The sequence below is a fragment of the Passer montanus genome, unplaced genomic scaffold, assembly GCF_014805655.1.
Source record: "Passer montanus isolate IOZ18808 unplaced genomic scaffold, ASM1480565v1 scaffold7, whole genome shotgun sequence".
Taxonomy (NCBI): domain Eukaryota; kingdom Metazoa; phylum Chordata; class Aves; order Passeriformes; family Passeridae; genus Passer; species Passer montanus.
Genome location: NW_024372147.1, coordinates 15,621,288 through 15,645,072, shown reverse-complemented (window position 1 = coordinate 15,645,072; position 23,785 = coordinate 15,621,288). Strand labels below are relative to the sequence as shown.

Sequence of the window (23,785 nt, the reverse complement as noted above, 5' to 3'; positions counted from 1 at the left end):
GTATGAACATCAGAAAACTGGGGGAATGGAGAGTCAAATAGAGAAAGGTGTCCATCTTTCTATTGCTTTGTGCATTACTGTAAAATTGCTTGTTTAAGCAAACAAATACACTTGAGGATGCTCAGCTGATAAGAATTACTTGCCCTGATGTACAGTATGATGGTGGTCCTGAAATTTGGTAAGAAGCTGAGCTTTCAGGGAAAGATTAGATGGGTTATTCAAGTTATTATTCCTTTGCTGTCAATAATAGTTAATTTTTTAAAATTAAATATTAATTAAATTTCAGTGAGGGAAACTAATCTTGGGTATGTCTTTTACATTCCATTATCTCAGCACTGCTATCAGCAGTAACTCTGATACATATGATAGTGCATGTCATTTGATGTTGCTAAATTTGCTAAGTGCACTTATTGCTGAAAACTGTGTATTTCCTGAAAGAAGACTAGGGGAATGCCAGTGAATCAGCAGTTTCGGTTGACTACACAAGCATGTTTGCTGCAGCAAACCTAAATGTTTTCACTTCTAAATTGTTGAAACTTCCCTTTCAGGACTGAAAACAATAGTTCTTTGTCTGTCTTGGCACCCTTTTGCCGTTCTTGATCGAACAGCAGCTGTTAAATTGCAGCTTTATTAACAAGTAATTACAGTTAGCACTGTCTAAAGCTGGACTAAAGCTTTGTCCATTTCAGCCCAACACACTTGATTAATTATAAACAAAGCAGATTGTTTCACTTTGACCAACTCAGTCTTTCTTTGCCTGTGTGTTCCAGTTATGTTTCGTAACAATTGCTTTGGCTTTGAAAATAGATACAATAATTCTCTAGAGAATGCATCCTTGTGGGGTGTAGACCTGGGTACATAATTGGACATGCTCTGATCAGGAGGTGGTACTAGAGATCTTGCATCCTAGTCATTCTGATTCTATGGTAAAAAGGTTAACTGCTTCTTACATAGCAGTTAATTATTCCTTGTTTGTGTTATAGTATTTTCTGTTTCCAGCACAAGAATTCCTCTGTCTTGAAAGAGTTCTTTTTAACAAGATTAAAGTTCTTTGCCTCACTTTGCCGATTCTCAGACTTTCAGGTGTAAATAAAAGGTTTGGTTAAATTCTGTCTCCTTTAAGTTTTGCTTTATTCTTGTGCTGTTCAAAAAGTGCAGCATTTACTTATTTCCATTCTTGTTTCTACCGGTCTCTAAATATGCTAAGCAAGGTTAAGCAGAAAATATATAATTTGTGTGCTTAATGATATTTAGTGGGCTTGAGGAAATCTGTTAGGTAAACCTGTCAATTTTGCAAAGTAGGAAGAAAGAGCAAAGATAACAGCTATTTAGACTATAGCTCCCAAAATCTAATCAAACATTACACACAGAATCACTAGGTTGGAAGAGACTTCAAGATCATTAAGTTTAACCCATGCCCTAACATCTCTACTAGACCATGGCACCGAGTGCCACATCTAGTTTTTTTATAACACTTCCAGGGATGGTGACTCCCCAGGCAGACCATTCCAGTACCTTATCACTCCTTATGTAAAGAATATCCAACCTATGTTTTCCTTGGCACAGCTTAAGACTGTGTCCTCTTATTCTGTCAAACTATGTCTCTTGTGCTCCTGTCCAAGCCGTGGGCTGCCAGCTTTTCCAGGAGTGTGCTGTGGGAGACAACGTCAAAGGCCTTGCTGAAGTCCAAATATTCAGCATCAACAGCGTTTCCAGCATCCACCAGGCAGATCACCTGGTCATAAAAGGAGACCAGGTTGGTCAAATACGACCTACCCTCCTAAACATATGCTGGCTGGGTCTGATACCCTGGCCATGCTCTAAGTTCTGTGTGATGACACTCAGTAAAAACTGTTCCATTACCTTAGCAGGTACTGAGGTCAGGCTAACTGTCCTATAATTACCAGGATCCTCATTCCCACCCTTCTTGTGAATGGGTGTCACACTGGCCAGCTTCCAGTCCTCTGGAACCTCACCAATGAGGCAGGATTGTTGGTAGATGATGGAGAGTGGCTTTGCAGGCTCATCTGCCAGATTCCTCATCACCCTGGGATGGATCCCATTTGCTCCCATGAGTTTATGAACATCCAAGTGGCTCAGCAGTTCTCTGACTGCCTCCTTCTGGATAACAGGGAAACCATTCTGCTCCCTGACATCATTTGCCAAGCCAGGAGGACAGCTGTCCTGAGGACAAGCAGTCTTTGCACTAAAAAGTGAGGCACAGAAGGCATTAAGCACTTCTCCCTTCTCTTCATCTGCAGTTACTGAGTTCCCTCCCTCATCCAAGAGAGAGCAAAGGTTGGTCTTACTCTTCCTTTTGCCATTAATATGTTTATAAAAACATTTTTTATTGTCCTTTATACAAGTTGCCAAATTAAGTTTGAACTGAGCTTTGGCCTGCGTAGTTTTTCTCCTACATGCCCTAGCAACTCCCTTGAATACTTCCTGAGAGACCTGACCCTCCTTCCAAAGATGATACATCCTCTTTTTATTCCTAAGTTCCTTCAAAACATTGTTGCCTATCCAGGCTGGATGTTTGCCTCCTCAACTCATCTTTCAGCACACAGGGACAGTGTGTTCCTGTGCCCTCAGGATCTCTGTTTTGAAGCACGCCCACTTTTCCTGGACTCCTTTGTTTTTAAGGGCTGCTTCCCAAGGAACTCTGAATAAGTCTCCTAAATAGGCTAAAGTCTGGCCTCCAGAAGTCCAGTGTAAAAGTTTTATTGATGTTCCTCCTGATTTCACCAAATATCAAGAACTCCATAATTTCATAATCACTCTGCCCCAAGTAGCCTCCAACCACCACATCTCCCACCAGCCCATTTCTATTTGCAAACAAGCCTAACAGTCCCTCCCCAGTGATCTCAATCACCATGTCTGGTAGGTTAAAGTCACCTACAAGAACAAGGGCTGGTGACCCTGAAACATTCTCCAGCTGCTTTATAAAATAAGTTTTCCACCTCTTCATCCTGGCTGGGTGGACAATAACAGACTCCCAGTATGATGTCAGCCTGTTGGCCTTCCCTTTAATTTTTACCTATAAGCATTCAACTTCATCCTAATTAGTTTCAATACCCATGGCATCAAAAGCCTCTGTAATATAAAGGGCCACTCCTCCACCTCTTCTCCCTTTCCTGTCTCTCCCGAAGAGCTTGTAGCCATCCAGTGCAGCATTCCAGCTATGTGAGTCATCCCACTACATTTCCATGGTGGCAACTACATCATAGCTTTGCTGTTGCACCACGGCCTCCAGCTCTTGTTTGTTACTCATGCTGCATGCATTAGTGTACATGCACCTCAGCTGGGCTGCTGATTTCACCCCTAACTCAGGCTTACCACCCTTGGGCATGCTTCCAGAGAGCCCAGTTACATCCCCTTCCCCCTTCAAACCTAGTTTAAAGCCTGTTCAATGAATTCTGCCAGTTCATGAGTTGAAATTCTTCTATTTGTAACAGAGAGATGCAGCCCATCCAGTTCCAGCAGGCCAGGTGCTGAAAAAGTTGGCCCATGATTAAAGAACCCAAAATTCTGATGACACCAAACCTTGAGCCGCTTCTTGACAATGTGGGATCTCCTATTCCTTTCATCATTTTTGTCTGCCACCAGAGGAACTGAGCAGAGCACTACCTGTGCTCCTGCCCTATCAACCATTTGACCCTGTGCCCTAAAGTCTCTTTTAATTGCCCTGACACTCCTCTTTTCAATGTCATCACTGCCAGGCTGGAGTATCAGCAGTGGGTAATAATCAGAGGGCTGAGTCAGCCCAGGAAGTCTCTCAGTAATGTCCTGTACCCAGGCCCCAGGGAGGCAGCAGACCTCCTTGTGGGATGGGTCGAGTCTCCCCTCAGAGGGAAGACACCCACTACGACTACCCTTCTTTTCTTTTTAAAGTTAGAGGTGGTGGTCCCTCTGACAGATGAAATGTTACTGGAAGGCCCACTGGGCAGATAATTTTCTTCTGTATCATCTGGCTGACCCTCTGGGGGTCTGGACAGATGCACCCTTTTTGGAGGGCTCCATCTGGTTACGTACACTTATAGTAACTGCAGTTTTTGACTGTGTAAAAACCATTACTAATAAAAAACCCCAAAACCAACTAACCAACAGAAACACCACAAACAACAAACTGAAAACCCCACTAGAAGAAGGAAACCTGCAACCCTGCCTGCGTGAACTGCCGGGTGAGCTGCTGTGCCACACCCCTGTTTGCGTACTCCTGTTCACCTTGCTCCCTAGAGCTCTCTTTTAATCACCCTGCCTCTCACAAGAGAAAAACCCCGCCCTGAGCCTGGGTGGCTAATGAGAACAAGGAACCAGGCTGCTCAGCACTCTTTTAATCACACAATACATAGGACTCAAGGTTTGTGCAAGTATATCTAATTGATCTTCAGAGGGTGACAGGACTGGATTTTGTTTTTAATTCTTGAAAAGAGGCTATCATACTGGCTAGACATGTCTTCAACAGATGGACAGTGTTCAACTGATAGTGCTGGTCATATGTAGTCTCTCTCAGATAGCTACGTGAATAGATAGAACCTGGAGTAAAAAACATGCTTCATTTTGGGTTAGAACTTGGTCATATGGGAAGAAAGTCTGAAATGTGGACCTGGGGCTGCATTTAAGAGAAAAACTGGCGTTGCACTTGACTGGAAAGGTTCTCTGCCCTCTTTGTTGATTGATACTGTCTTGATATACGAGCCGTGTGTTAAGCAGCAAATCTGCTGTTTTTCTTAACTGTTCTCAACTGTGAAGCAGATTTGAGTCTGGAATGCTTTTGGATGCAGATACAATAGCTTCACTTTCATCATTTTTATGGCTGCTGCTTTTTCAATGCCTGAACTGGAATATAAGATCTGTCAGAATTTGAAAATCTGGTAACAGAATTTGTGTTTTGTCATTGCCATGCAGAATGGTCAGGAAACACCTTACCTACTATCAGGTGGGAGCTTCCCTCCCCTCACTTCACAAGGGGATAAAGGCAAGTTTTAGTGTGCTCCAGTTCAAAGCAGTCAACAGCAAGAATATCACCATTCTCCTGAAGTCTTAATGTCACCCATATGCACACTGGGATCTCTGCAAGCAATAGCATCACTTTCAGTTTGCCAGCTCTGAACACATGTGCAGCTTTCTCACTTCTGTGAGAGAAACAACAATGGGATTGGACTTCAGCAGTACATAGAAAATATGAGTCTACAAAATAATTAATTACGTAGATGCTGAATGTGTTTCTGCAGTTGCTTGGGGTTTCATAGTACAATGGGCAATTAAGGCAGAAGTTCTTACAGAAAGGGCTCTACAGCTTGTACAAAACAGACATGCTGTCATGAAATAAGACAATTTACTTACTAGAGAAGGCTTAAGTTAAAATAGGCACTAAACTGCTTGTTTTATTATACTATTCTCTAGTTAATGCTTATCACAGGGAGGTTTTTGTGTTAGTACCAGCTCTGTCCTTGGCACCCTTTATCTTGTTTATACTTTTTACCCCTCTGGAAAGCAAAGTAAGGCCAAAATGCTGTCCCAAAGCTCTAGCATAGCCTAATAATGACCAACAGTATAGATCTGTGTAGAGCTCATGATAGCATTTATCTTCAAAGTCCTGAACATTTTAGGGCTAGATGCTTTGATTTGCTTTCCTCTAATGTACTAGAAGCAGCCTTTTGTGAGCTGTTTTCCAAACAGTTTCCAGATTTTTCCTTCAAGGGCAGGGTAGGTCAGCTTATTGTAGAGACCTGTGCCATGCTTGAAGTTGGTTTTCCTATCACACAGAGAGTGTTTGCTTTCAGCTAATAATAAAAGCAGTCTGGTTTTTTTTTGCATCAATAATAGTGTGGAGGTTGTTTTGGCAAGTAAGTTTAATATCTTTACTGATATGTTTGTTAATATTGTATGTAATATCACTTAATATTTTAGTTTTCAAAGATGAGTTTTCTGAAAGTTACATTTCATAAAACAGTTTTAAAAATTCCCAAGTAAGCCTGTATAAACTTAAGTGTTATGGATACAGTAAATAAGTTATTTTAGATTAAATATGTCTGTATCATTACTTCATGACTTTAAATGGGTTTGGTAGGCTTTAACTAAAGCTTTGTTTCTTCTAATGCTTTTCAAAGTGAGCATACATTACAGGGAAGACTAGTTTGGTGAGGGCCTATTTAATGTATAACCTGTATATGAAGAAATCCTGTGCCTATAAGTCTGGCTGGTATATAAAAGTGATTTTAATGATGAGCTGTGTGTTTGCAGACTAATGACAGAGCACTTGAATGTAAAGAAAAATCTACTTGGACATGATGCTTGAGACACATGTGCCAAATTTTCTCTGAGACAAGTATTAAACTTTTTTTAAAGCCAAATTATATTGAGCCTAACTACTTCTTGTCAGATGTAAGTTCTAAAAATCTGAGCCAGAACATTTGTCAGATCAATTTGCTAGTATGTCTTTGGACAGTCTTTACTGAAAATGAGTTGTGTTCTTAGTTGGTTCACTGTTTTGAACTGGCTGAGAAGTCTGACTTCAGAATAATTTCTTCAATCTCTACTACAATTTCTAATTCACTGTCATCCATTCAGCACTACACTAAATGTCATAGTTGCTAATTGCATGCTGTGTGGAAAACTTTATCCTCTCTAAGCAATGTGTCTCAAATGTAATTATAAAGGCTAAAGGTAAAACTGCTCTGATTTTAATTGTCTACCAAGAAAAGGAGGTTTCTGTGCCCTGGGACTGAAGCAGAAACAGGGTAAGGGTTACTATTGGTCAAAGACCACTAGTAACCTCCAGCGGTGTCTGTTTCCTTTTGCTATTTCCCCCTAGTGGTCACACACGATACTGACTTGGGGAGATTAAACAGATGAACTGGTACTAACCCGAGAGTAATATGAGTGTATGACAACTTAATTTTCCCAGTCCTGATCTGTTAGACCACAGAGTATTGGGAAGCCATGTGACAAAAGGACATATTCTCATGTTTTGAATTGGTTTTCGAAATTATCTGAATTTTTATCCTTTTAGATATCCAGATGTGTCTTTTGCAAGAATATACAAAGCTTTTAAGTTAGATAAACTCATAATCTGAGTTTGCTTATAAAGTTTTTTGATATGACATCTGCTTTATATGCCTATTTTCACCTTTATATATCTGTGGTTAGGTCTTACATCTAAACATCTAAACAACTTATCCCTTTAGCATTATGTTGGACTTGTTCTTAACTCACAAACGAAAATGAGATTTATAGAATCATGTGGTTTTATTCTTTAAAAATATTAAAATTCTTTTATCCTTGGTAAAACAATGTTTTCATGTAACTTTTTTAGATCTTGGTAAGCCATCGTGTATCAAATGTTTCATAGAATTGCTAAAATAGAAAAATACCTTTATTATTTCCACATTCAATTGTCAACCCAGCACCACCACCATGCTCACCACTAAACCATGTTATCAAATGCCATATCCACACATTTCTTCACACTTTGCAGTATGATGACGCCACCACTTCCCTGAGCAGTATGTATATTCCAGTGCTTTACAACCCTTTCCATGAAAAAATGTTCATAATGTCTAAACTAAACCTCCCTTGCTGCAACTTGAGGCCATTTCTGCTTGTCCTGATACTTGCTACTTGGAATAAGAGACTGACACCCATCTCACTGCAGTTTCTTTCAGGTTACTGCAGAGAGTGATAAGGTCTCCTCTGAGCCTGCTTTTTCCAGGCTGAGCTACCCCAACTTCATCAGCCACTCCTCATCACACTTGTGTTCCAGACCCTTCACGAGCTTCATTTAACTTAAGATCTTGCAATTGTTGCTTCCTATATAGGGTGAGGCAGGCACCTCAGGAAGAGTATAGGATATTGGAAAGTCATGTAGAGAAAAAAATTCAGAAAGAGGAAACCTTAGCTAGAACTCAGTCTGGTCACTGCTGTATAAGATAAGATACTTTTCCAAATGCATTAACAATAAAAGGAGGGCCAAGGAAAGTCTCCATCCTATAATTGGCATGTGGATAGGGAGCACTGTCACCAAGGATGAGGAAAAGTCTGAGGTAGTTAACACTTTCTTTGCCTCAGTCTTTAAGAGAGACATCAAATATCCTCCCTTAGCCGCTAAACAGGAATGGGGATCAGAACAGACTTCCTGTAACTCAGGAGGAAGTGACCTCCCATGACACTTAGCTACTTACAAGTCTGTGGGGCCAAATGAGATTCACCCAAGAGGACTGAGGGAGCTGATTAAATACCTTTCCAAGCCACTCTGCATAACTTACGGTCAATCCTAGTTTAACCAGGGACACCCCAGATAACTGGAGATTTACAGGTGTGGTGCCCACCTCCAAGAAGGGTCAGAAGGAGGATCTGGGGAACTACGGCCTGTCTGCCAGACCTTGGGGAAGGTTATGGAACAGAGTATATTGGGTGTGATGACTGGAACATACAGGACAGCCAGGGCATCAGACCCAGCCAGCATGGATTAGTGAAAGGCAGATCCTACCTGACCAATCTGATCTCCTTTTATGACAGAGTGACCTGCTTAGTGGATGAGGAAAAGGCTGCAGATGTTTTCTGTCTATACTTCACTAAAGCCTTTGACACCATTTCTGATAGCGTTAGCCTGGAGAAACTGGCAACCTGTGGCTTGGACGGGCACACTGTTCACTGGGTAAAAAAACAGCTGGATAGTTGAGACCATAGAGTGGCAGTGGATGGAGTTACATCCAGCTGGTGGCTGCTCACCAGCGCTGTTCCCTAGGGCTCAACATTGAGTCCAGTTCTGTGTCGTGTCCTTACAGACAACCTGGATGAGGGGATCAAGGGCACCCTCATTCAGTTTGTAGGTGACAAGTTGGGTGGGAGTGTTGATCTGCTGGAGGATAGGAAGGCTCTGCAGGATGGACATTGGGAAGAATTTTTTCACTGAAAGGGTGATCAGGTATTGGAATGGGCTGCCCAGGAAACTCATGGAGCTTCTGGAGGCATACAGTAAAAGTCTGTATGTGACACTTAGTGTTGTGGTCTATTTGGCATGGTGGTGTTGGGTCAAAGGGTGGACTCAATGATCTAGGAAGTTTTTTCCAACCTTAGTGATTCTGATTATTTTCTGCCTGTCATCCAGAATGGTAGAGTTTTTCCTTAGATAATTATACTTTCAGAACTCTGGTACTTTTATGTCCAATATGTTCATCTGTTGTTTGAAAGTAAAATTACCTTTGGACGGAATTATTGCCTAGATAGTTTGAGCTTAATATATGGAATCTTTATGTTGTCAAGTTAATGTACGATTAGAAATGCATGTAAAGCTTCTAGAGATGGCAGAATGCTGTTGCATAAAGAGCTTTTAAATCAGACTGGGCTTTGTTTTTAAACAAACATGGTTTTGACTCAATAGTAGTACTGGTTTTTATGAATCTTCAACCCTTGACAACTTGAGCAATCTGAAACTATATCAGGAACATGACAAAAAGTTGCCTGTCTTGGAGTCCTTTATTTCATATAACTGGTTCGGTTCAAAAGTATGATAGGTCAGTGAGCCTCTGTTGTTTTTGAAGGAAGTAGGTGTCGAGAGCTGACAAGGGCTACAGCAAGAAGGAAGTAAGAGTAGGTAATAGGTTTTGAAAGTGAAGAAAATTGTGTTACTTGTAATAGGGGGTGAGATGCAATACAAGAAATATATTAAAAGTAAACCCCTTTTTCCCCCACTTTTTCCCAAATTACTGTTAGGAGATGGCAATTTAAACAGCATGTGTTTGCATGTATTTCTTTTGTGTGTGAGATAGTTTTCCTTAAATTCTTTGTCAAATATATTATGGAATTTGAAAATTCCAACTTTTTGATCCTCCAATGATTTCTATATATTACATTATGCCAGCCATTTGATAGAGATATCTATTCTGATGGCTAAATGTTTAAAGATTAGAAGGGGGAAACAATCCATTTCTGAATTTAGCCAAGGTAACTGCTAATTGCACTAGATGAACAAGGGACTTCGTGGGTTTTTGCAGGAGCATTTGCTTTGGCAGTTTTTCTTCTTATTGATAAGAAGCATAGATAGGTAAGTCTATTTATCTGCTGATAAATATGTTCTGCGTGGATGTAAAGCCTTTTGTAGTCCATTTCTTTTAGTGCAAGTAAGAACCTTGCCTGCACCTGTACTTTGAATCCTAGTGTTTCTTGTAAGGAAAATGTTTATTCTGATTAAGCACAGTGTAGGCCTCTCAAGTCCGTATCCAAAACAGGCTCAGGCTTGCAACAAGTACCTTTTAACAAAGGTGAATAAACCCCCATTGCTGTTTAACTATGCTCTTTGGAAATCTCATTGTGGTCTTTAGCCCAGGATTCTTCACCATAATACTGATGGTGGATACATTTTTCTGCTTCTATAGGGGTAGATATTAATGTAACACTTAACTTTGGTTAGAAAATAAAACTAAACCAAGAATTGGAGTAAGAGGCAATCACTCCTTCCCTACCATTTTGAAGGATAAGTAAGATTTCCTAAATGCCTGTTAACTGTGAACACAGTGTGTGTCTTAGTCTCCTTACTACATCCCCTTGTTGAGACAGGCTGGGTTATTCCTGCATGCTCAGTCCCTGCAAGGCATGGACTTTTCCCTCCACCTAGTGGATGCTCCATGGAAGGGCCAGTTCTCAGACTCCTGCAGCAGTTTTTCCTTTTGCTCATCTGCCTGACTCATCTGCCTTAGTTAGCGCTTAACCCTGGCAACACTCCCTTTTGAATTTTATATATTGTGATGATGTAATAATATTAATATAACTATTCTGCATTTTTGTATAAGTGCTAAAAATACCAATGTGACTACTTCTTTCACTTGGGATCATAACTGTTCATTTACTTAAAGGCACAGTTACATGAGTGCTAGCCAGACAATATGTAATGGAATTAATTCATTCTTTGAAATCCACTGGCTTTCAGAGCATGAAAACAAGCAACAGCATTTTCTTTAGCGCATTGGGAACTGACACCAAAACATCAGTGCTTTTTCTGCCAGTGTCTAAGAGAATGGAATTTATTAATTCTTGTATTACAATACAGACCTTTGACAGCCCTTATTCATGGAAGGTATAAATGTAGCCTCTCCCAGACTTGCTTATAGTCCCATGACCCAGGAGTACAAGGTGCTTTAGTTTTGTTACTAAATACACTAAATGTTGCAATTATTGTCAGCTTGGGTTTTGGCACTTTTGCTCAGTGAAGAGTTTTATTTTTGTGTGTGTTTTTCAATTTGGAATTTCTGGGGATTCCTCCTGTGCACATAACCTGAGTGTTTATTGTGGAATTGCAACATTTGTCACTGCTGGAGGAAAACGTTAGGGCTACATGTCTTTCCTTGTTTTTGCAGTTGCAAAAAAAGGTCAGATTAGAAGCTCTTTCCTTTTAAATAGTCATATGCACTCTGCCTGGGAGGGATGTTGGTGGGGGAATCACTATCCAGCTGCCCTGACCTGGATTGTGGAATTTTTATCTCTGCCTTCCTGCTAACTACTACGTTAATTTTGCAACCTTAAATTTCCATTGTCAGCAGCTTCAGAACAATTGAAAAATCAGACCTATAGTCACATGATAGTTATATCTTTAATTTCAGTCCTCAGAAATGCATCCTGTACTACCCAAAGCATAGTGTCTGTTGTGTTCTTACTGTCTGCAATAATTTCTTAGGGTAGCCCTGCCTTGGCTCATCCATGCACTGACCCATCTTTCTGAAGCATTTGCAGCAAGTCTAAAAATTTCCTTTGGAACATAGTTGTTTTACAGAGCTTATCTGTTTGTTTTCCACCAAGCCTTTCATAGTACCTTCCAGCTCTTTTTTGTTACTACCTTTTCTATCTTCTGTTTTTTTCATAAGATATTGTGGCTTGATCTCTTGGATGTTTGAGTGAGACTGAGTGTATTTTCACAAATACTGTAGAGAATGAGATTAGAATCACTCTGTCCTAATATCAGTTCCATCACCTTCTGAGTGAGCTGTATGCCTTAGAGGGAGGAGCTGCCTGCTGGTTGTGTTATGTAAAATAATAAATAATTTATAATGCTAAGTGAATATATGTGCCTTGGTGAACAAACGTACATTGAAGTGCTTCACAGGCGCATATTGAGACAAAATCAAAAGAGTTCCTTGAAGACATGTGAGAATAATTTGCTTTATTTGATTTTTTAAGTGGGAGAACTTTACTGTGAGTCTGTGCTTTATTCAAGGGTATTATTTTCCACTTAAGGATCAGTGCGAGCAGTAACAGAGATCTGCAATGTGATTCTGCAAATACTTAGCTTTTTTTATTGAAAGCAGCTTTTCTGACGTACTGCCTTGTTGCTGATACTAGCATCTGCTCCAGTTAAAGGATCACATGAAGCTTTGGATCATGTGGCTCTTTCCTCATGTCTGTTGCAACAAAAGGATTAATGGATTTTATGCATTGCCTTAGAAAGCTGAAGGTGTTGCAATTACTATCAAATGCCAATTTTAATGTAGCTTTGAAGCTGTCGTGTATGCATGGAGTTTCCAAGAACTGCATCTTTTTACCAAGCATGGCAATTTGCATTAGTGCTTGATGGTATGAATTGATACGACTTCTGCAAGTAATTTTGTTTTGAAGCAGAGACTGTTGATTTCTATCATATGAACTCTACCAGCTTTTCCAGTTTTTATCTTGGGAAATTAAAATTTATATAAACAGAAGAAACTTTGTCTACATTCCTCTTCTCAATGTAAATGATTATTTCTGCAGTGATTAGTTAACGATGATCTGCTTTGCAAGACATAAATGCAGCAGTGACCTGCTCTCGTTTAGATGTTGCGGTAGTAGAATGGTGGGGCTTTGCATGATTCATGCTTTCTTTGTGTTTGTCTGCCTGCATACGTCTGCTGTGAGCAGGATGGCTTGTCTCTGTGCATCAGTTTGAAATGAGTACTTGTTTTCCGGTTCTTGTGAAAAATAAGTATTGTAATTTTTTTTTTTTTCCTCTTGGCTATTCGAACATAATTGTCTGACACAGTTTTGTGAACATGGTCTGTAAATGTCCATGCTTTTGATTCATGATGTGTGCTGTTCAGTCTGCTCTTAATGCCTGCTGAATTTGCTTGTCGATAACAAATAGTTAATGATGTTGCACCTTTTTATTGGTAGGCGTTGCAAGCTGATAGCTGTATCCATATAATCGTGTATGCTGTTACATGTACGATTCTGTAGCATGGATAAATTATTTAGTGGAAATAATAATCATAAGCATAAATGAGAGAAATAAATATTCTGCTGAAAAAATACCTTAGAAAAATCAAGCTTATGTATTGATGTGGAAAGAAGGGTTGGGTTTTTTCCTTTCACCTTCAGTATTTTTATTTTGTTATTGCTAAATTAGCAATATTTATTAAATATTAAAAATTAAATTTATTATATATTGCTAAATTAGCTGAGCATTGACTATATACACAGTATCAGAAGAAAAGGATTTAATTTAGATGTAGAATGTAAGGCATCAGATTTCCTACTTATAAGTTTACAAGTATCCTTGGAAGTTCTAAAGTAGGACTATATAGGCGTGGCTTTGACTAAATCTCAAATAAAGAAATCAAAAAATTTCACTTTCTAAGCTTAAAGCAAGGTGTTGAATAGGTGTGTCTTTCTCACTTTAAGGACAAAATGAGAAAACACTTCCTATCCTTAGTTAAAATACTCTAACCTCAATGAAGTGGGTATTTTGGCTACATTTTAAAATGGATCTGTTCTTTAAGCCTTATCCTATTTAATGAAGTTCTATCATCTTTCTTAGTGTGTACAAGTTACAGAGAAAATTAAATTAATTTTCACTGTCAAACTGACTATAATAAAAACATATTGGGTCATCTTAAGATTTGTGGCATATGCTTAAATAAATATTGAAGGTACTGATTAAGCAGTGAAGTCTTTTTATATTTACGTTTCAAGGAAATTTTTAAAGAAATGTTTCAAAGTGTTGGGTGACTCTTCTTTTCAGGTTTGTGCTTATTAAATGCTTTTGAAACAAAGTTGTATGCCCAAACTCTTACTTGTAACTCATACATACATACTTCGTCCCACTTTGCCCAAATTCTAACCGACCCTTCAAAGAACTCTTTACCTTTCCCTGCTTTTTAACTTATCCACACTCTCCTGCCTTCTCAAAGCCTATACAGCTCCCAGTTTTTCCATAAAATGTGCAACAACTGGAATTTCATAATTCTTCTTTGTTCTATACCATTTGTTTTGTCTCCCCTCTCCCTGCCCCTTTGGAGTTTTGGTGCTACTGCAGAATTCATTTGTCTCAGAAGTCCTTCACTGTTGGCTCTGTCTACTTGATCAAACTCATCTACTAACATTATTTCATGTATTATTCTGAACCACCTGCTTATTGCTTATGTTCTCTATCAAGATCTTTCATCTCCTTTGCCATGCACATCATTTACATTAACATTTAGAGAAATTTATTTTCCTTCAGTTCCTCAGTATCTGCTTCTGTTTGACTTGTGAGGAAATCTGTCAAACTCTTTTTTTGATCTTCTAAATGGTATTCTAATAAAGAGATGGTGTTCTTTTTTCATTGTTTGGTTAGTTACTATTATTGTATCTTCTCTCTTACTTTTAGTCTTACCTTGTTTTATGTAGACTTTTGTTCTCATGAAATATTAATTTCAGTCTAAAAAGACTTCTTTTGCTGAAAAAGCCTGAAACAGGAAAAAAACTTGATAGAAGTAATTGTCTGATTTTCTTTGATTTCTACTTTGTTGCTTTTAAAAAGAAAATGGTACTATTTGTATGATTGGGTGGATTGACTGAAGTTGGTTGTCTTGAGACTGAACCATGTTTTATCCCCCAATTAATTATAGAGTAATGTAAGTTTTTTAATAGGCTGTGTGAAAGTTGCTTCTTAGGAATTACACAAACCAAATTAATGAAACACTGTCCCTTTTTTAAACCATTAAATATATATTGCTGTGTCCTTTGGGGGCACATAATTCAAAACAAATTATTTTACAAATTGATTAATCTATAATAAAAAGTTTATAATAACTTCACAGATACTATATCAACATCTTAGATGCAGGCACAGTTTGAGTTATTTAAACCTCTACTGCAAAAAACAAGTGGATGGGGTTCAGAGAAAATTACATTAATCTTGTTTTCATTATTTCTGTTTTATCAAAAGCCTTGGCACCTTAGTTTTTTGTGTGGTTTGATTTTTAGACTGAATCTGGCTATGGGTCAGAGTCAAGTTTGCGACGTCATGGCTCCATGGTGTCTCTTGTCTCTGGAGCAAGTGGATACTCTGCAACATCCACCTCTTCATTCAAGGTTCGTGCAAAAAGTTTTCCTAACATTCATGTGTAAATAGCGTGCAACTGGAAAAGTAACGTATAAAGACTTACAGAAAAGACATGAAATATTTAGTTTAAATGTCAGTAGTCCATCATACAGATGATGGGGAGATCTCTCTCCTGCCTCTCATGCAATCATCCTGTTTAAATTGTGGTGTTATCTTCTGTGGCAAGAAGATCAAACTTGTGGGTGTGTTCATTAACCTTTACTAGTTTACTCACCGGAATATCCTGTTTTTCATTTTCCAATTGAAAACAAACACTAATTCTGTAGCTTAATATGTGTGATACAGCCCTGCCTGACAAATTATGGCTTTCCTTGTGTCACACGTATAAATATTTAATATATGAACTGAATGTGCTGTACTTCTGGGAGAGCGGAAGAGAAAGAACACAAGAAAGATCTTAAACTGGAGCTGACTGCTTTCAGGCAAATATGTATAAAACTGGTAGCATGCAAGTTCACATTTTTAATAAGTTTTTGTGGAGTGCTCTGAAGTAGCAGTTGCAGTCAAGAGAAAACATTGAGACCAGTGACAAAATAGTAAGAAATACTTGATTATGTTTTCTTTTGACATAAACAATATTTCATAATTGCTGATATCTAAAATGCCCTTGATACTTCAATTTCTTTTTCATAGCTGCAGGAATATATTTTTTAAGTTAAATTGTAGCTATACGGCATCAAGCTGTTGTTGAGTGTGTAGAAACATTTCAGGCTTTTTTCGTTTGTGTTTTCAGAAGGGCCATAGCTTACGTGAGAAGCTTGCAGAAATGGAAACCTTTAGAGACATCTTGTGCAGACAAGTTGATACTTTGCAGAAATACTTTGATGCTTGTGCGGATGCAGTTTCCAAAGATGAACTCCAGAGGGATAAAGGTAACACTGTAGCTGAAAACTCTTCCCTCCATAGAATCCCCCCCCCCCCCCCCAACATCTTGATACTGTTACAATGCAATTTAATGTCTTTTAAATGAAATATGTATCCTACATTTAGTTTAGTAAAGGAGCAGTCATTTGCATAAATGCATAAACATGTTAATTATTTTTACTTTGGAATTCAGATTTGCTTTAAAATCCCCTTGATGTTAGCCTGTAGCTGTCAACTGTACAAAAGCAATGCTCTTTTTAAGTGTTTTGTTACAGAATACCAATTACTAACTCTCACGAAATAGATTTATTGCTGTCTCTTACCTGTTATTTTGAAAAACTAATGGGATATTAGTTTTGTATAGAAACAATACACTGTTTTTAAAAGGTCAAACGTGCTGCCCTGAGTAATGCTTCTGAGGCGTATTGGATGGAAATAGAACACTGAATGCACACTTGAGACCATACAAGACTATGATGTGGATGTCTGCATATCTCTGAATTGCTTATACCTGAGCACAGATTGTCACTGTATCTGTGCACTCTACTGAGGCATCCCTGTGTTTGTTCTGGCAGTGTGAAACTTTCTGCAGCAATAAAACACCAGAGAAGTGCAATTCCACTTTTTTTTTAAACTTTCCAGTGTAGAAGATTAGATAAGTACTGAATCATGGCTCCTGCTTATCCACTTGTAACACCAAAGTATGTTGCTCTCACCAGAGAATTGAATGCTAGACTTCAATGCTGAGCAAGGTTAGATTCTGCTGTTAACTGACATTTATGCTGGTAGTGGTCTTGGGTCAAAATATAATAAAATAAACCAAACCCAAAAGGGAGGGAGGAGTAATGACTGTTGTTACAGGAAGAAGTGTTGGCTAACCATGAAGACGGTCTTAATTCTTTCTTGCACACCAAAGAACTAGAAAAGCTTTCTCACTCCCATAATAATACTCTCTCTCAAATCTAGTGGTAGAAGATGATGAAGATGATTTTCCTACAGTACGTCCTGATGGAGATTTTGTACATAACAGTAACAGCAGTAAGGAGAAATGTAAGTGTGTCCCAATTTTTTCAGTGGTGAAAATTAGAATGAATAGTATGGTGATATGTCTCATACAAGACAGGTGTATTATGCTCTTTTTTAAGCAGAAAATTGCAAAAATAGCTATTTAAGTGTATGTGAATGGATGTTCTTAGTCACTTTGTAATTCTTTAGCAATTTCTAGTGATTCTCTGAGTTATTCACACAAATACTAATACAAGTTTGTCAAGCTGGGATTTCCTATTCTGTGTCTAAAGTTGTTGTTGCTGCAAAATTCTGTTTAAACAGCTGCATTTTTCAAATGTTGGGAACTGAGATTTTGTAACAGGTTATTGCAAGTGTTACCTGCTTTAGGAGTTCGGTGGACTTCAATGCTTTTTCACTTGGGGATGTCACCCTGTGGTTTTCACAAGTACTATGGCTGTGGAATGGTTAAGACAACACTGTTACTGATTCTCATTTGTCATAATTTTAGAGCTTTTGTGCTGTCCTTTTCATTGTTATAATGATCACAATTCTGATTTTTATTTTTATAATAAATGAACTAGTTATTTTACTCACTGTACCCATGCAGCAAATGTGAAGAACTCATGCAAGTCCTGCTGGTCAAGAAATCTGATAGTTCTGGCTTGGAGGAAGTTGTGTATGCTTTTAAACTGTATTTGAACTTTTCTTAGACCTTCTCATGTTTCTGACTGAAATATTCTAGTGTTTACACTCTCTACTTATTGGCAATTCACTTAGTCCTAAGGTATTTCTTACACTTGATTCACAAAGCTTGGAAATTACACCTCCAGTTTCAAGTGTGATGGAATCTCCCAAAGTACTCACCAGAATTGTTTTTTTAAATGTAAATACTTTCATAAGAACCTAGAAAATATAGGGCAAAATAAGCCTTTTCTGTGTCTTCCGTTTTCTTTTTGTTTGCTGTTGTTCCCATGTATTACATACTTTCTTCTTCTATTTAAGTGCTTTTTCTAAAGTATATCCAAAACTGTTGTGATGGAAGAGGAGAGGAAATGGAATGGAAGCAGCTTTTCAGATTACTTCCAGAATTCATCACATAAGTAGATTTTTCTGTGGAGTATTAATTGTAATGCTGATTTCAGAGACTAAGTAGCATAACACAGAAGATTTGAAGCAAGTGTAAGCAGGTGTATGGTTCCACTAACGTTGTTGTCTGTATATTCTTTTTTTTTTAAGAACTGTTAAGTTAGGCTTTTTAAGTTTTTTGTAATCTTTAACAGATGCTAAGAGTTTAATTTTATTACATGATTCATTTTGGAAGAGATGTCTTTGTCAAACTCAATTTTTGTACAATCATGTAGGAGTTTCAGCTTAAATTACTGGTAGAAAATTTTTTCATAGCTACATTGTTCTAGCACATCTGCAGTATCTATGCATACACTATGGGGAATGTCATTAGGAAAGTCAGTATTTTTAATGGAGCTGGTCATCAAGCTTTTGTGAACTTCATGCTAAGAAATTGATACTGGGTGTTATGGATACCTGTATAAATTCACTCACTATAGCTCACTACAGAAAATAATTCTGCAACCCCTTGCATTTTGCAGAACTTCTAATTCCAGTTGAGTCCTGTATTCCACTGAATTTACTTTCCATCAATTATTTATATGAAAGTATTTTTCCCCATTTCAGTTTTTCTATGCCTCAGTCTGATTTCTAGTGGCTAAATTAATTAAATATTTAGTAGCTGAGTGCTGCAAAACTTATTTGGAAATGCATAATTAGAGTCTCTGTCTTAAAGTGGAATTAAAAGTGATACAGTGGGGAAAGTAGATGTCTCAGATTGAGACAGACATGATCATGTATTGGGCCGAAAACAAAGGTCAGACTGAAAGATTTACCTTGAACTTTGCCCTTTTTAAAGCTTAGCCTCAGAGCAGCTGTTAAAATTTGCTTTCTCAAATTTCAGGTTCTCTTCTTGAAATTTCTGTCTCGTCCTGGAAGGACTCTAACAATCTTCTTAACTGTAGCTTACAAGTGGTTGCCTTTTTATTCTGAGATGGTTCTCTACTCAGTGGTTCAGGAAGTGAGGCATAGGTTCAACCTCTTAATTTAGCTTACTATGATATGATGGAGTGTTTAAGCCTACTGTTCAAACTACTAGTGCAGAAATCTAAAGCTCAAATTATTAGATTTAAGACCTACTTAAGGGACTTAAAGTAAAAAAAAAAATTACTTTTGCAATTTGTTGTCTGGGTGAGAGGAGAAAGTTAATGTAAGTATGGACATTTGTGTATTGCTCTGAAGGTAATTTGGATAGGGACACTTTCTCTTTTCTGTGTTCTATAGGATCTTTAGGTAAAGAGGTAGGTAGAGTACAATGAAGTTATTTAAATGTATTGGCCACTTTCCAATTACAAGATCTGGTAATTGGAACTGTAATAATTTATATAAAACACCAAGGTATGGTATCTGGCTGATGCATGTTTGCCCTTTGGGATCTTATATTCAGAGTAGAGTCTTGATCTGTAAGTGTTCACATTCATCCCCTCAGGAAAGAGAACATATTTAGATTTAAATTTCTAAGAATAGGAAGAGCAGGAGTAACCTACTTAAGGAACCACCTTGGATATGGAAGATGTCCTTTGTACTGAAATTGTAGAGATGGAAATGGTACAAAGGCTGAAGGAGAAAAATTGCATGTAAATTACAGCAGAGATTGACGCTGGATTTTTGTGCTTTGAATGAAGGAAAAATACTTGCCAAAACATTGCTCAAAAACTGGGGTTGTTAGAGGAAAACTAATTATATTGATCCTATTGCAATCCACAGAAGATAACAACAGTACTCATCAAGAAATGGATCACGGACACAAATGTTTGTTTTTCACTTAGAATTACATTAGTGATGTAATATGTTAAGGGAGCTTAAAATGAAAAAAAAAATGGAAAAACATAATTCAACTTACTCTCTTTAGAATATTTTCTTGTTTCTCTGGAAAAAATATTTGATCAAACAGTGGGAAGGTGTTACCAGCAGATCTTGGGAACAAGAAGGGAAACATCTATCCTAACAGACACAGAGGTCTAGGAGAGAAAAGCTACAGAGCTGTTGAAAGTTAAAGAAAGATATGAAGAATTCCTTGTATGAAGCAAAAGAGAAAACAAGTCAGAAATAGAGTGTAGATGGAATAATGAAAAATTAACTGCTTGGAAGATGTTGAAATTGATGTTAGGGTGGGAGACAAAATTATCCTGCTTTTTTCAGTTGACAGCATGCAGTTTGATAACCAAAGAGCAGTTGCAACAGTAAGAACCCTTTCTTATTAGTCTTTACCTTTAAACAGAGATCCCCCGATGCTGATTTAATTTTGAAATAGTCAATTTGTAGCTGACATGAAAAAAAGTGTAGAAAAGGAATCAGAAGTTTGGTCTCTCCAAATAGAAAATCTTCTCACAAGTACTTGCAAAATGCTGAGCTCAGTTGTTCCTGAGGTAAGGGTTGAGGTCATCTCCCAGCATGCTTCAGAAAGACAGATATTTCCCATGATTAGGAATGAATCAGAATACTTGTATCCATCATAAGGAACCTGTTGAGTGACCATCTTTTTAAAGAAATAGGTTTTACATCCTTCTGCAAGATGTTCATTTTTGCCCATAATTGTAATGACTGAAAAACTTAAGGCACTGACTTTAAGTCTGCAGCTCTGCATCTATCACACCTACTCTGAGACTAGTCATTAAAGAATGTCTTAGAACTCTCTGGAATTGTTAATGAGATGTGGCTGAGACTTAGAAAGGGACAAAAGTTCTTTTTGCCAGAAAATTAAACTGTGTTGCTGTATTTCCCTTAAATTCTACTGCAGAGATTTCTGAAATTATTTGTATAGTGTTGCAGCTAGTGGCAGTTTCTTCAGCATGTCTACATATTTCCTAAGTGAGAGAGAAAAATCACATCTGCAAGCATTATAGCTGTGCTATTAAGCCTACATGTGAACATAGCCTACACCAGCAGGAGGAAATATTAGTATGAAATCATCTTTTTCAGTTGTGAAGTATTATCAGTAAAGTTCTTGTATAATTTTAATTGTTTTCAGTGGAGACACTGCATCACCTCCTTGCCATCTTATGCCACTGTCAGTCTCAGTCCCTTCTGTGTTCCCTCTGCAGCTGTTGGGGAGGAAGAGGTGCTCTGCTCATTATCATTTCTGAAACAGTTTCTTCCTTCCCTTGCCTTTTTTTTTCCTTCTCCGCCCCCATATTTTTTACCTTTTAGGGAATGTTAAAGATTTTAAATTTAAAAAAAAAAACCAAAAAAGTTTTATTCTACAATAGTATGTTTGCTTCTTGAGGTATTTGAAGTTGTGTGTAGTCTGTAATTACTTGTTTGAAGAAGAGTTGGATTCCTTCTGAAAGGGGAGCATGTGATACTTCTAGAGACTTGAACCACTGCTGAAGACCATGTGATGATTGCTTTCTGTTCCCAAAGTGCAGACACTGTGCTCTGTCATTAGAGAATGGAACTGCTTGAAAGTTCTGCTTTGCTCTTGCAGACAAATAAACTTACTCAAAAATTAATTTGTACTTTTTAAACTGTAAAAGTCATATGTTGACAAACTAACAGACTGGAGGATATGTCAGTCCAGGTGATAAGTCATGAGCTTGCTCTTTGGCAATAGCAGGAGTCACTTTAACTTGCTGGGTTCAGTGAACTTCAACTTGAGTGTTACTTCTGCTTTGTAATATTTTCTGACATTCATGTGCAGTGCTTGATATGTTATTATGTCAACCTACGTACCAGTGTGACATATAATAGGTACTTTTTTTTGAACACATTTTAAACGACTTGTTTAAATAGCCTTAGCAACAGATGGCCTGGTTGACAGCATGAAGCAGTTCTTGGAACTGTAAAACTCACAGTACTTGGAAAATTCAGCACATTTGATGCTTTTTATCTTATACCTTTTTACTTTTAGGTTTTAAAATTTGTAATTATATGCTTAAAAGAACCTTGAATTATACATTTTGGATTTGATGACATTTTGAAATTGTTCCTTTCTTAGTGCTGAGTCTGATATGTTTTAAGGTTGCTCTGTGTTAATTAGGCCCCATTTCAAGCTGTCAAACTGCTATTGTTACAAACTATTACCACTCCCTCCACCCACATGATTTGCAGAGTGCAGAGTAATACAGCATTACAAGCAGGCTTGAAGTACAGTATAGCAAGATGAAGCTGCAAGGAGCTGTTTCGCCTTTTGAGTATTTTTCTTTATCCTGTGGCTAACTGTGGACATTATTATCATTTTAGATTGTTGTTTTTAAATTAAGTTTGTAGCCAGTCTGTTGTCTTCAGATATAACACATACGTGTGAAGTGATTGTTTGGTTAAGGGCAGCTATCAGTGATCTCATATATATGTTTTTAGTGTTTCCACATGTGACACCCAAAGGAATTAATGGCATAGACTTTAAAGGAGAAGCTATAACTTTCAAGGCAACTACTGCTGGAATCCTTGCTACACTCTCTCATTGTATTGAACTCATGGTAAAACGTGAAGAAAGCTGGCAAAAAAGGCTAGATAAGGTAAGATAATTTTCCTTTTACTTATATTGAAAAAAAGTTTCTTTAGCTTGAAATTTCAAATAAGTTGTTACTAACTTTTGTACTCAAACGACTGCTTTTATTTTTATGTACAGCATTTATTAATTTCAGGTGCTTAAATTATTAACCCTGTAAAATGTTAAGGAGCCTTGTTCTGACTGGTGATATAGTAGCTCTTTTCATCATAGTCTTTTTTTCACAGCACTTATTCAGATAGTAGTCCTATATTCTTTATATCTATAAAGAGCCTGAAATTATCTCATAGTAGTAAGTGTATTACTTACAGCCTTCTGACATGGACCTAATTATCCATGTATGCAAAATGATGTGCAAGTGTCTGAAATGTTTTAATATGATAAGAGGTGGTGACAACACTGGGAAGAACAGTTCTAACTTTATATGTCTCCTCAAGATAAAATTATTTCACTGTCCTCTAGGAGATTGGTGAAATTAAGTTATACTTTATATCGGTTAAATCTTCTGTGTCATGTTAGAATATCTGTTATTCTAGGCAGCAATAGTTCATTCTGAACCTACTCAACCAGTGTAACAGCTCTAAAGGAGCAGTGTCGTCTTGTCTGAGACTGATATCCAGTCTAGCCCTCCCCTGCTGCAGCTTGAGACTGTTTCCTCTTCTGCTTATGCTTGTTATGTGGGCAGAAAGACCAGCCCCACCTGGCTGCAGCCTCCTTCCAGACACTTGTAGAGAGCAATGACGTCTTCCCTGAGCCTCCTTTTTTCCAGACTAGTTTTGGAGCTGGCAAGAGCCGCCTGTGTCTGCCACAAGGCAGCCCCAGTTTCCTCCCACAAGTGCTACCCATGTGAGCAACACCTTGATGCCTACCTCCTTAATTGCAGCAATTGACTGTTACCATTATTCCACAGTGGTAGAGCTTTTGGTTTAGTTTTTGTCTTTTCATTTTAGTGCTTAAACAGCACTTTTTAAGAGTAACTTTTTTAA

General features: G+C 37.9%; 1 protein-coding gene across 3 annotated transcripts in view; it reads left to right on the top strand.

The window, feature by feature from the left end:
• The window catches only part of CERT1 (ceramide transporter 1), a 75,865-nt gene that overhangs the window by 32,929 nt on the left and 19,151 nt on the right, over positions 1 to 23,785 (top strand). For 2 of the 3 annotated variants that reach the window (XM_039730028.1, XM_039730027.1), the window contains exons 4-7: positions 15,214 to 15,321; positions 16,086 to 16,224; positions 17,183 to 17,266; positions 22,649 to 22,806. In XM_039730028.1, the coding sequence (XP_039585962.1) occupies positions 15,214 to 15,321; positions 16,086 to 16,224; positions 17,183 to 17,266; positions 22,649 to 22,806 (489 nt within the window). Of the gene's footprint in view, positions 1 to 12,330; positions 12,449 to 15,213; positions 15,322 to 16,085; positions 16,225 to 17,182; positions 17,267 to 22,648; positions 22,807 to 23,785 lie in introns of those variants that run through there. The other variant, XM_039730029.1, reaches the window with a different exon arrangement.